The 12624-nt window shown below is 40.7% G+C and overlaps 1 protein-coding gene across 2 annotated transcripts in view; it reads right to left on the bottom strand.

The window, feature by feature from the left end:
• Positions 1-12624, bottom strand: part of CALD1 (caldesmon 1) — a 98813-nt gene that overhangs the window by 26844 nt on the left and 59345 nt on the right. The window contains exons 3-5 of one of the 2 annotated variants that reach the window (XM_027747449.2): positions 5770-5916; positions 3103-4048; positions 2360-2443 (exon numbers count right to left, since the gene is read on the bottom strand). In XM_027747449.2, coding sequence (XP_027603250.1) covers positions 2360-2443; positions 3103-4048; positions 5770-5916 — 1177 coding nt within the window. The remainder of the gene's footprint in view (positions 1-2359; positions 2444-3102; positions 4049-5769; positions 5917-12624) is intronic. The other variant, XM_027747454.2, reaches the window with a different exon arrangement.

The raw sequence follows: 12624 nt of genomic DNA, 5'->3' as shown, positions 1-12624 counted from the left end.
ATCAATATAGAATATGACCAAAGGCATGTTTAGTGAATTTCCAGCTTAATGTATTTATATTTTAATCTTTCTCTACACTGTTTCTTTTCAGTTTTATGCTACTATTTGAGAGCTGAGATTTCTAAATCTTGAGTTTGAACACCTTCAGACTGAGGCGAATCTGTTACTGAGGTTGGGGTCATCTGCCAAATTTGATTCCTTATTTCAGCTCAATTACTTGGTGAGTTAAAAGCTGTGGGCATCTGGGTCTAGAGCTTCCATGTAGAGCCAACTACTACACCCAAATACCATGGGAAAAGCAACTGTTGTAGCACAAACTGGAAGCAGGAAATACCAGGAGTCTCACATCATGAGAAAGCTTTTTCTTATGAACTTTTCAGGTCATTTTTAAGAAGCAAAAATTGTGCAACAGTGCAGAAAATGAGACAAATTTTGCTTGCCAATTTGACCAAAACCTGAATTTCAAGGGCCAGGTTTTGATCACATTAAGAAAGAACATGACTGCAAAAGCAAAATCTGATTATGTAGATAGACTGTATTGCTTCAGGATCTTGTTCATGGAACACTGTTGTCCTCTTAACTGCATGTATGCTTAGAAATAGATCTCACTGAATTTGTATGTCCTTGAAAGGGGGGAAGGAGTGGAAATGGGAGCCTGATCTTGCCTTGGTTTGGAGTCCAAATTTGTCAATTTTTCTTCACAAGCCAGGAAGCAACAACCAAGATTTCCAAAACACTTTGAATGCTCAGCATGATAGATACACTTGCAAAAGATTTATCTTTCACTGGGTGGCTATTCAGCATTGCACTAAAAATGGGATTCTATTACATTGTCTCAGCTTGAGCATCCAAAGATGGAAACATAAAAATCACAAGTAATTTTTATAAGTCTTACCAATTTCCTGGAATAATCTAGCCAGTGGGTAGGGTTTAAAAGCATGACAAGAGCTCTAGTGAGAGTTGACTGAGCTCCACATAAACACAAGCAGGACAACCGTGTCTCGATTTCCCCTCCAAAATCAAAGTTTGTGTTCAGTTACAAACTCCTTTTTACATTTACTTGTAATATTCAAAGACATAAGTGAATATTGGAAGATGATTCTGTCTTTTGAACTCTTAATGTAATCCATTTCTTATTTGTTTTGTGTAGCTCTTACCTCTAAATTGGGTTAATTTAAAGAGATTGTCTACTTTTTCTAGTGCACTATTCTGAAGATCTCCATTAGGTCTCATTTAACACTTCCCCTTACAAGAGTAATTTATTCTAGTATTGCCAATGTCTCTCCTGATTCATCAGGAACCTTTCTTCTAACCATCTCCATCCCTTCATTCGTCTTTTCCATCTCATATGAAACTTACTCAAAACATACCTTGGATAATCAAGCCAGGCAACTGGACATAAAATCTTATAACATGATTTGCCTTCCTCACTCTCTGAGGGTGAGCTAAGCATCTCCAGCATGTTCTGAATTGATCCACCAGCTAAGGACTGGAGCTGACCCCCTTCAACTTCAATGCTTCCGTGCAGCTGGGTGAACAGCAAACTGCCTGTTACTAGATCTTTGGGGTGAGCCTCCCTTTAAACCCAAGTGAGTCCAAGCCTCTAAGGCCCTGACCATTCTCAATGTCTAATTAGAATTGGGGGGTACTTTAAGACCTGCTGCACTGAACCAAAACCACAGTTGCTTACACAGCACCGAACGTGGCTCCCTGTGTCCAGCTGTAACCTGAAGAGTAAATGGTCCCCAAATCTTATTTACTTACCATACAGTAAAACATCATGGCACCAGCTCCTGTGTTTACAGTAGGAATGCAATGCAGTAAATTTTGTAGATTTGCTCTTTAAAACAAAAGAAGAATCTTGGGTATGCTTTTATATAACAGGGTATTGCAGTTTTGGAGGAAATCATTAGTTAAGGCGGGCGGCCAAAGGCCTAGATGATTATTATGATATTATTATTGTAAGAGTAGGTTTCATTCGTAGGGAAAAAGTTCACAGTAAAGTGAGAGGAAACCAAGGAAGGATGATTAGTTGATACCGTCCTGAAAAATTTATCCCTAGGGTGCAAAACATCCTTGTATAATTGACCAAACTGAGTTTCCTGAAATATTTGTTTTAAGACAAACAGGAATTGGTTCTAAAGCCCCAAAAGAACAAAATATTTAAGCATTAACTTAATTTTAAGCACTTAAGTAAGTAGTTTCATCCCTATTTATTTCAGCAGGATTACACACATTCTTGAACTGAAGCACATGCCTAAGCACTTTGCTGAAGAAGAAACTTTCGGTTATAGCTGTCTTACTTGTTTTCTTATCTCAAGTTTCCCTACCACGTTTGAACCAATGGTTTATGAATTACCTGATCTTTTCTGGAGGTAGGTTGGAGCTTCTCTTCTGGTAACTTTTCCCTTTTAGCTTCCGCTCTAACCTCCTTTTCTTCCTCCTTCGTTTTTGGGTTTTCAATAATAACTTTTTTAATGCGAAAACATCACGTCTCTTTGCACTTTTGTTTCTCCACTGTGCTCGTGTACCAATCCTGGGTGCAGCCACAGCTCCATCACACGCTGCTGTGCCCACATCTGCATGTGCCACTGTGCTCCCTTCACCCTCTCCAAATTCCCCGCCCTCTCAACCCTCTCCCATTTCCCACATCTGGGCCTTTCTCCCTCATGTGGTGTCATGCTCACACGTCTCAGCAGAGAGCCCTCTCCTGTGATTGCATTTAACACACAACATTCCTCGCACAGCTTTACCAGGTGCTCACAACATTTTGTGCCAAGCTGTATTTGCCTCCACCTCATGTGTGACACCACACTAGGCAGTTTGTAGCAGCTGAGAAAAAAAGGTAGCAAAAAAACATGCAGAGGTCTGAACATGCAAGGTTTTCTTTGAGTGATAGAGTGAGGTCAGGCATGTTGTGCACTGAATTATTGGTAAGCAGGGAGAGCTTTAAGTTTAAAAAGAGAGAGTGAGAGCACAAATATTAGTCATTTCAGTGCAGGAATAGATCTGTGAGGAAATTCCAAATCAATCTTTTTTTTCTTGCATTACATTTCTCACAAACAACAGGTGTCTTAGTTTGGTGCAAAATGTTTACTGTACCTGTTTTCTTACTGCTTGGGGTTTTTCCTCTTGCGCTTTCTTATCTTTTACCTGCTTATCCTGTATTTTCTGTTCTTCCATCTTTTGTTTTTCCTTTAATTTCTCTGCTTCTAACCTAGCCCTTTCCTCAGCTGCCCTCTTCTCTTCTTCTGCCTTAGCCCTCTCCTCAGCTGCCCTCTTCTCTTCTTCTGCTTTAGCCCTCTCCTCAGCTGCCCTCTTCTCTTCTTCTGCCTTAGCCCTCTCCTCAGCTGCCCTCTTCTCTTCTTCTGCCTTAGCTCTTTCCTCAGCTGCTCTCTTTTCTTCCTCTGCTTTCTGTTTTTCCTCAGCTGCCCTCTTTTCTTCCTCTGCTTTTAACCTCTCCCTTTCTTCTGCTTCCTTCCTTTCTTCCTCAGCCTTGTCCTCATCCCTAAGCTTCTCTTTATCTACTGCGTCAGTTAGACTTGGTGTCCCTTCTGGTACAACATTTGTATCATTCTCTGCTTTGTGTTCCTCTGCATTTGTAGCTAGACTTTTTGTTTCTACTCCTTCTTTATCTGTGGGTTTTTCTGTTGTCACGTCTATCTGATTTTCCTCTACAGGGACCTCCTTTGTTTTATCCTCCTGTACCTCCTCCTTGTCTTTTTCTTCTTTCTTTTGCTCTTCCCCGTCTTGCCTCCAGTTGTTCCTCTGATATGATTTGGTAACTGTTTCTGTTTCCTCAATCTCACAGTGTCCTCCGCGTGTTTCAGCCTTTTCCTCTTTCCCCGTGGTCTCGTTTTCTTCCACATTGTTTACTTCTCTCCTGCTGGGCAGTGACAAGCTCCCATCTGTGATTGTGGGGTCAAATTCCTTCTGACGTTCCAGGGCTTCCTGTAGACGTTTTTGGCGTCTCTCCTCCCGTCTTGCCAGTCTCTCCAACAGTGCAGCTTCATCATCTGTAGAACGCTTGCTTTCCTCTCCTGCCACACTACATAAAAGTGACAGTTTTGCATTAAAAGAAAAAAGAAAAACCTTTTTTAACAACATATACACTTCACTGTTTCCAGAAAAAAAAAGGTTACTGTAACATCATTCCATGGTTTGAAGACACAACTTCAAACAGGCTACATACTTCAAAATTTAGCAAAGTGGTTCTGGGGATTAATTTTGGCATTTCTACATCCATAGGAATGCAATGTTTCACAATATCAGAGCCTGGAATGGTTCCCTCCCAAGACAGCTCCAAGAGCCACTGAAGTTCTAAGGAGCCTTAATGACTTTGGTAGGCACTGGAATGGTCACTGACACTTGTAGAGCTGCACTCTGAACTGCCCTGAAAAATACACCCTCCCCCTCTGCATCCTGCAGCAGAATACTTGGAAGACCTTAGCTTGCTTTAGGTGCTTCCTTCAGCTTGGCCTGAGTAATATGTGCCTTATGCATAGTCTTCATCCTAGGCAAAATTTTTGAAGATTCTACACAAGCAAGATACTTCCTGACTTCAGAGTTTCTCTAGCAAAAAGAAGTTATTCCTGTCCCACAACAGCATTCACAGACACAGTCCCTAAAGGGATAGTCCAGCAATTAATGTGCAGTGAGGTTGTGATTGTCTGTAGAGGGACAATACACTATTAGAGATCAGAGCACAGCACCTAATTTAAGATATGCTATTCAACAGCTGTAGGTATCAGGAATGGACTTCACTCTCAGTCCCTGGAGGTTTTCTTGACTCCTTTAAAATTCAGCTGTTTAATACTCATGTGTGCAGGTTTCTTCCCTCTTTCTAGTTTGTTCTTCTTTCCTTTCCTCTGTTGTGGAAAAAGATTATAATCTATGATCAGAAATGTTGCTGTCTTCCTATCTATATCCATTCTCTTTGTCTTTAATAGAATGCTACTTGTGCTCAGGATCTATTACCTCGATATCCCAATGTCTATTTCTGGTTTCTTCTGCCAACTGTGTTATGGCCACTGGAAATCTGAGTATATTATTTGAGACTGTGTGAAACTAAACAAGTGATGGACAGACAGGAAGGCCAGCTCTGGCCACTCAGCGTGTGAAAAGTAGGTGGTGATATGAATGATATGGTTTAGTGGTTTAGGAGTTACAGTGGTAGTGCTGAGCTGACAGTTGGACTTGATGATCTTAAAGATCTCTTCCAACCTTGATGATTCTATGATTCTAAGTGTCACTTCATTCCATAAACTTTTCTGTTGTTTATAGCTGTATGACACTCACAGTGCCAGACAACTGCTGTGGTCTGCAGCTCACATCTAGCACCTTACAGGCATGTTTCAGCTGCAGCTTGAGGCCTGGGTGCCCACCAATCCCACGTGCCTTGGCCCCACAATGCCCTGACCTCTATTAGCAGGACAAAAATGTGGTGGTTTGTGAGGCCAGATGCAGTCATACCTGAGAGAATCTGACAGCCTCCATGAGCCCCAGCTGAATCACCCCAAGGACAGCCTTGAGGACATGCTGGATATGGGTTATGAGCATGGCCTCAAGCCCAGAGCCAGTAATCCTCCCACTCTACTGTGTAGACACAGCCAGGGTCAATCCTCACAGTGTTAGGTCCTTCTTCAGAATAAGGATGGCCAAACCGGGTACTTAAAATTTAAGTACCAAAGCAGACCTTTCAAAATACTTCTCTGCTCTGAATAAAAATTACCACTGACTTGTCAGCAAACAACAGTAAATACCATTTACCTGTTTTGGGCATTAACTTCTGATTTCTCCGTGACTTCTCCTGACAGATCTCCCTCTTCCTTTTGCCGCAGCCTCTCCTGTCGAGCCCGTCGGCGACGTTCTCTGGCGGCTTCTTCGTCATCGTCATCGTTTCTCTGGTAGGACAGCCTGCAGTAGAGCATTAGGGATAGGGAGATGAAGTTGCTATAGCATATAGGACACAGAAGAATTACGAAAAAAGAAGTTTTCCAGAGCACAGTAAGCATGGCTACAGTGGCTGCTTAGAAAATACGTTGTGAAGTTTGAGATGCGGCATTTCAAAGGTTGGTTTTCTTTTGTTTGTCAAAAGTGGACTCGACAAAATAATCATAGTGAAGGTGGCAGCCATACCACACTGTTAGTTTGCTCCTAGAAAACCCCGAGACCATAAACCCCCAGCTCTGTAGCTAAGCAAACATCCTGCTAGCTTGTACCATGATCCTGCTGGAGTGCTCACAACAGCATTTTGAGCAGACTGTCATTCAGACCCACACAACTGAAACTGGACTTAGCCAAGCAGCTTTTCATTAGTCTCCTCCAAATCTCATGTGCTAAAAATGGTGACAATATTCTAAATTTTAAGGACATGAAATCAGGGAGACACAAGCATGACAACAGCTCTCAGTGGTTGGTTCTGAGTGCCAAACATCTGATACCCACAAAATTTTGGTGAGCCCAGAGCCCTCTCAGACCAAATCATATAAGACTGATGCGGTGATGAAAGCCTACAGTTGAGAACTCATTGTATTCATCTAACCCATCACATTTAGTTTAGTTTCATTCTACTTGAAAAGGAGAGCAAGACCTTACAATCCTAATAATCCTGTGGCCCGTTCAAATCTTTGCTGAAGTGCATTATTACTGTGTGAGATAAAGGGAGAGTGCCTGCGTTCCTCTTATCTTTTTGTGCAGGGAAAGTGAAATAGGAAGTTAACACGTGCCAGACCCAGTCAGGACATTAATTTACTTTGCTTCTAGCAGTGGTCTGATATGTCATGGTTAAGAAGTCATCCTCCTTATATAGCCACACATTCAAGTTAGCTGTACAGCCATGCACACGGAGAAAAAATAATAGAGTTCTGCATCAAGTAAAACCAAGTATTGCAAGGAATATTTTAACATTAAAAGCAACTAAAACATTTTGATTTAGCTATGAGAGAGGTGTTTTGGGCCCAATCCTCTCCTCTAACCTTATTCTGATACTGCTTTTCTCCTTTGCTGAAAATAAGGCGAAAGTATAGGTTCAGCAGGGACTCAATTACCCAAATTTTGCGTTGAGATTTTAAAATGTAAACCATGGCTGAGGCCCTTGCCAGACCTAGAAAAGCATTTTCATCCTAATTGCACCACAGAATTTGATTTGCTACTTTCATGGTCTGTCTCAAGAGCTTGTAACCTTTTCTTTACAGAAACAAATCCTCTTAAGAAGCGTGAAAACCACAAGCAGCCTGGTGATGAAGGATCACAGTGTAGGGACAAGGAAGAAAGGAAGCAGACAAATTAAAAGCACTAGAGGTGATGCAGGGAAGGTAAGGAAAAACACTTCCTGCCATTTGTAAACAATTTAAAGGAGGATCAACATTTCATTTAATTCTAGAACAGAAAGCATGTGAATACAACCAAAAACCACTGAGGTCTTTAATTTGCAGAAGAGAGAGACTCTGGAACAAAACTGCATTAGCAAACTGATGACAGACAGCCCATTCATTAACAAGATATTCTGGCTGCAGGAAGGCTATGGTCTTTTTAGCTCTGAAGTCCAAATGTAAGGGCACAGGAGAGGGCATACTGCTCTTAGCCTGTGGCAGCTGGATAATGGCCATGACTGAGTCGATTCCCAGTGCCTATGGCTCAGCATTTGTCCTTGCAGTGAGACCACGTGAGGATGAAGTAGTTTATCCCACTCTCTGTACCCACACAGAACACTCCTACACAGCAAGGAGAACAATTGCTATCAAAAGCCTCTTTAAAATGTCTCTTTAAAATCACCAGTTGCTCAGCAAACTAAAAAAAAAATAAAAATACCCTAGGCAAAAAATTCCCACAAAATAGTACCCGTTAAACAGATATGCATTTCCTGTCCTTGGACACTTATCACATAGATCAGCTGTTAAGAAAACTGACAATCTCTCTCAATCTGCTTTTAAGTATATCCACAGCCTTACTGCAGTAAGTAGTGGTTACTGCTGAAAGTAGTGGTTTCCTACTAGTGAGCAAGTACACTAGGTATGGGCTCCATCCATTAGAGTCACCTTAAATATTAATTTCTGTTCACCAGGATGGATGCATACAATATGCACACGAACGTGAAAACAGTCATATGAAAAACTAATTGCAATTTTTTTAGAGATCTGTTTCATGTTTTCTTCACAATTACGTTAAAACTGCTCCCCAGACTGTACTTTCACAGGCTGTTCTGCTTCCCTCTGAGATAAAGGTTTTTCTGGAGTGGACGTGACTAGCCACAACAGACTGACAGTAGAGCAGGTTGAAAATACAGGTTCAGGCTGGCTATGTTAATTGATGGGTTAATGACCACAGCATGGGTAAACTGAAACGATTCAGAAGAGTTACCCTAATTGCCATTGACTTTCCACGAGAAATTCAGTCATAGGAAAGATGGTGCAAGTTAGGCAAATGCCATTTCTGCTCACGAAAAATACACTCTTCCAACTAGTGTTCATCTCATCATTTACTCAATCCTCACGCACTGAGTTTGTTCACCCTAACTTGACTGGCTCTCTTTTCCTCAGCTATCAACATAGCCTAGGGTGTCAAAGTAATTTCACATAGAAATTAAACCATGGGCTGACACATGAATTCATGCATCCTCCACTGGGAATAGAAACACTGACCCTCACCCTCCCACTGCTACAGCTCTCCCTAGCTACCCCTCACAACCAAAATCAACCTGGGAGTTCTTCAAAGCTTATCTTTCACTTGCCTACATCTTTTGACATTTTTTAGAGCAAGAGTGAACAAATAATAAAAAATGTGACTCCAAGATTTTAACTCCATGTATCAGACAGATGGAAATCTGATGATCCATGCTGGCCTGTGCTGCTTCTCCACTCTTGGAGAGCAGCCTTGCTGCCCAGCACACACGTACACACAGGGCAACTGAATTAAACTAAATTTATATCCATTTGTCACCTTCCATATAACTGTTCAAAGTCTTTGCAGGCAAGTATCTCTCTATAGTTAGTTGTTCCAGCTACCTCAGGCAATGAGACCACAACACAGTATGACCTCAAAGAGGTATGCCAAGCCTTGTGATGCACGAAAGCTCTTATTAAATATTCAGATGAAAAGATGATCACTTGGAAACCATCCTACACCTTGTTATCAAAGATAACGTGATCTCAGTCAAGTAATAGAGGAAAAAATTGGCTGCTTCTCTTGTTATCTTTCTCTGTGTTTCTGACATGAGAAAAAGCTGTGTAACCTCTGTGCATTATTGGTAAGTTGTTCTAGCAAAGCTACAGTGCTGAGTCTGTCATCCTTCCCACATTGCACAACTCCTGTACGGGAGACTGAGCATCTCATCCATGTGAGAGGACAGTTCCCACCACTCTGGGTAGTGATAACAAGTAATAACAGATGTTCTGCCCTACTAAGTGGGTAGGACAAATTTATACTTCCAGGACTGAAATCCCAAACCTGCTGAAGTCAACAACAAATCTCCCAGTTGAGTGAGTCTAAAAATGTTGCCCTCAGACTGAATGGGGGAATCTACAGCCTTGAGTGGAAAATAACTCTGCTGGATTGGGAATACAGGTGGGTGATGTGGCCATCTGCCTCAGACCTTCTTCAGAGAGATTCAGCACTCTGTATTTTACACCAAACACTGAATTTACCTGAAGTTGTAGCCCATAAAGAAACTTTGTAATAGCCAGGATGATTATGGGGCTGAAACCATTTCATACAAGCCAGCTTCAACTGGTTTCCACTTGAAACCTCAAATCGGTTCAAATATTATCTAAGGCACTTTGGTTTTAGAGTTCCTTGCCTGGTACTACTACATTATTATTATTGCCTGAATTATGACAGCATTGAAATTTCCCATCAAGCTCAGGGGCTTGCTACAGCAGGCAATTTATAAAGATAGGGCAAGATCTGGTCCCTCTCCTAAACACTTTGTATTCTGATTAAAGAGAAACTTTATAATTTGTAGCCCTATCTGCCCTCAGTGAGGGCCCTCAGAGCTAAACCTGATGAATCTAAACTTTTTTTAATTTTTCACAGGAGTAGGAAAACCCTGTCTAATTTGAGCTGGATCACACAACTCCATTCAAGGAGGCAGGAAGAAAGAATTGCTGTGAATCTGAACTTGGACTCCATTTCAGGAGTGTCAGAAATATGCGAAAAAATTCCAAACAGAACAAAAGCCTTTAGGATTTTTAACTTAAAGAGACAGCTCATATCTACCTCTTATTTCCTCTGTGGTTCACTCAAATCAAATGTCTGTTTTCCCTTTCTCCTGCCCACAAAACCACCTTGCATTCTTAGCAGTGTCCTCACAACATGTACCTCAATTAGATGCAACTGTACCTCTTCAGAAAGCTCTTTTCCACACAACTTTGTTATCTGGAAGTCCTTACATGTATTACAGAATAGTTTTCTCTGTGGTCCACCCCAAGAAATGAGATCATTCATCCTGTACCAGACTGCTGCACCTCCACTTGCAACCTAACCTACTTCTAAGACCTTCACCCTTCATCACCTAAGACCACAGCAATTGAAATTATATTTGTTGACTTGCGTATTTCTAAATTTATGTCAGATGGAAGATGCCAGTAAAATGTCCTCAATGATAAATTTAATTGCCAGACTCAACCTATAAATGTGCATTTGTTTGCCTTTTGTGCTCTTAGAAAGCCTTTCTATTTACCCAGGCTCTTCCTGAAAGGATGGGTGGGGTGAGGATGGACTTTGTAATAATACCCACTGGGGAGTGCTCTTTGTGTCACTGTTGATATTCAGGCCCGTTTTATTTATTATTACATATGCCTTTAATCTTTTTATTGTTCATTTAATTTGTGTTATGATAGGCACGCTTCAAAATGTGGATATAAACAACTGATCAATCTTCACCTAAAAAAACCCATAACAAATGCACACACTTCCAGAGGGTTGTTCCTCTTTCAAGCTTTGCGTGTCAACGTCAGCTGCATTTCATTCGAGTCATATCTAAAAATATGGTGAATGGTGGGGGGCAGTTATGGGCAAAACTCTTTTCTCTAATCATTCCTCCATAATTCAAGGAGAACTGACAGCCTTCTGCTCAGACCTGCTCAGGAGGATTCATTTTTATGAGGGAACGAGCAGAATCTCAGTCCAAAATGCTCATGTTTCAAAAAGATGCAGTGAGCGAAAACAGGGGATTTCGCTGGAGACATGCAGACATGCCACCACAGTTCTCAGTCCAATGTTGTGCATGAATGCTGATATTAACACCCATATTTTTCACATATTTCTCAATTTGACATGCACAACTTTTTTCACATTGAATGTAGGAGAGACAAATGGATAAAATTAACCAATGGCTGGAAATTAAACCCAGACAAATTAAAACTGGAAATTAAGTACATATCCTTCGCAGTGAGGGTAATTATATACAGAAGAAACGATGGAACATCCATCTCTTGCATCTCCACATTAAGATGGATGCCTTTTTGGGAGTTATACTACCAAAAAATACCAATCTGGGGGCTCATTTGTTGAAATTCCACTAACGCTTAGGTATGGAAAGTTAGACTAGATTATATGGTGGCACCTGTTGGACTTAAAACACTACAGCCTTACATTTACCCAAAGGTATATGTTTCTCATTTTGCTCACAATTCATCTCTGTCTCACAAGTATTTTTAGTCTTTTGATCCACACATTCTCCAGAGCTGCACAGCCTGTACTCCTGACTGGATGAACAACCCAGATATCCACGTAGTTGTCTTGCAAAACCAAAGTGACTACTCACCTTTCAGCGTACTGTGTACTCATTCACCTCGTTTTCATACTGTGTGTTTCTAATATACTTTCTTCTTTATTTTAGGTCCAAAGAGTTCAAGGATTACAATTTTTTTTTGATGGGTAACCACTTATTCAAAAGGTTAGCAGAAGAACATTTTTCTGTCAGACCTGGCGTCCTTAATTTCTTACCATACCTTTAGAAGCATTCCTTCTACCTTAAACTTTGATCTAAAAAACTAAAGGCTAAAAAAATGTGCATTTTAACAACTTTTTGTTTGTTTGTTTTGTTTCAGCTGAGGAAGATCTTTAGATTATTTACTTGGGCTAAGGATTTGGCTGGGAGACATGAAAAAACAGTTAAGTGTGGGAAAGAAAATGTCTTCTGAGAGGTCCAGTTTGTGTACATTCTTTTTTATGATTTCTTTTGATGTTTTTGACATTTAGGTTTTTTCACAGGCAAGGAAAGAGTAGATACACTCATCCATTTAACAATGTGATTCTAAAGAACTAAGGTGAAAACAATCCACCTCAAAGAATGAAGTATGAAAGGTGACATGCAAGCTAATAACCACAAGGAAAAAGGACTCCATACTGACAACAAAAATCCTTGGTGACTACCAAATAATCAATATGAAAAGCCTCCAGGCATTTTATTGCATTTCTAGGGATGACACTGAAGCCTCTGGGACAGATCCTGCCTTCCCAAATTACTGGCTTCTGTTGAAAATAAAAATTTCAGTTTCATAGATGCCAAATATTTCCAATGCCCTGTCTCTTTTTTCTTTTTTTTTTTTTTTTTTTTTTTTTTTTTTCAGTTTTCTCTTTATAACAACACAGTTCCTTTGGTTTTAGATTCAAGCCCTAAAA

This window comes from Pipra filicauda, unplaced genomic scaffold, assembly GCF_003945595.2.
Source record: "Pipra filicauda isolate LSUMZ 115617 unplaced genomic scaffold, ASM394559v2 scaffold104_size2351352_pilon, whole genome shotgun sequence".
NCBI classification, from domain to species: Eukaryota; Metazoa; Chordata; class Aves; order Passeriformes; family Pipridae; genus Pipra; species Pipra filicauda.
This window is presented reverse-complemented; position numbering and strand designations above follow the sequence as displayed.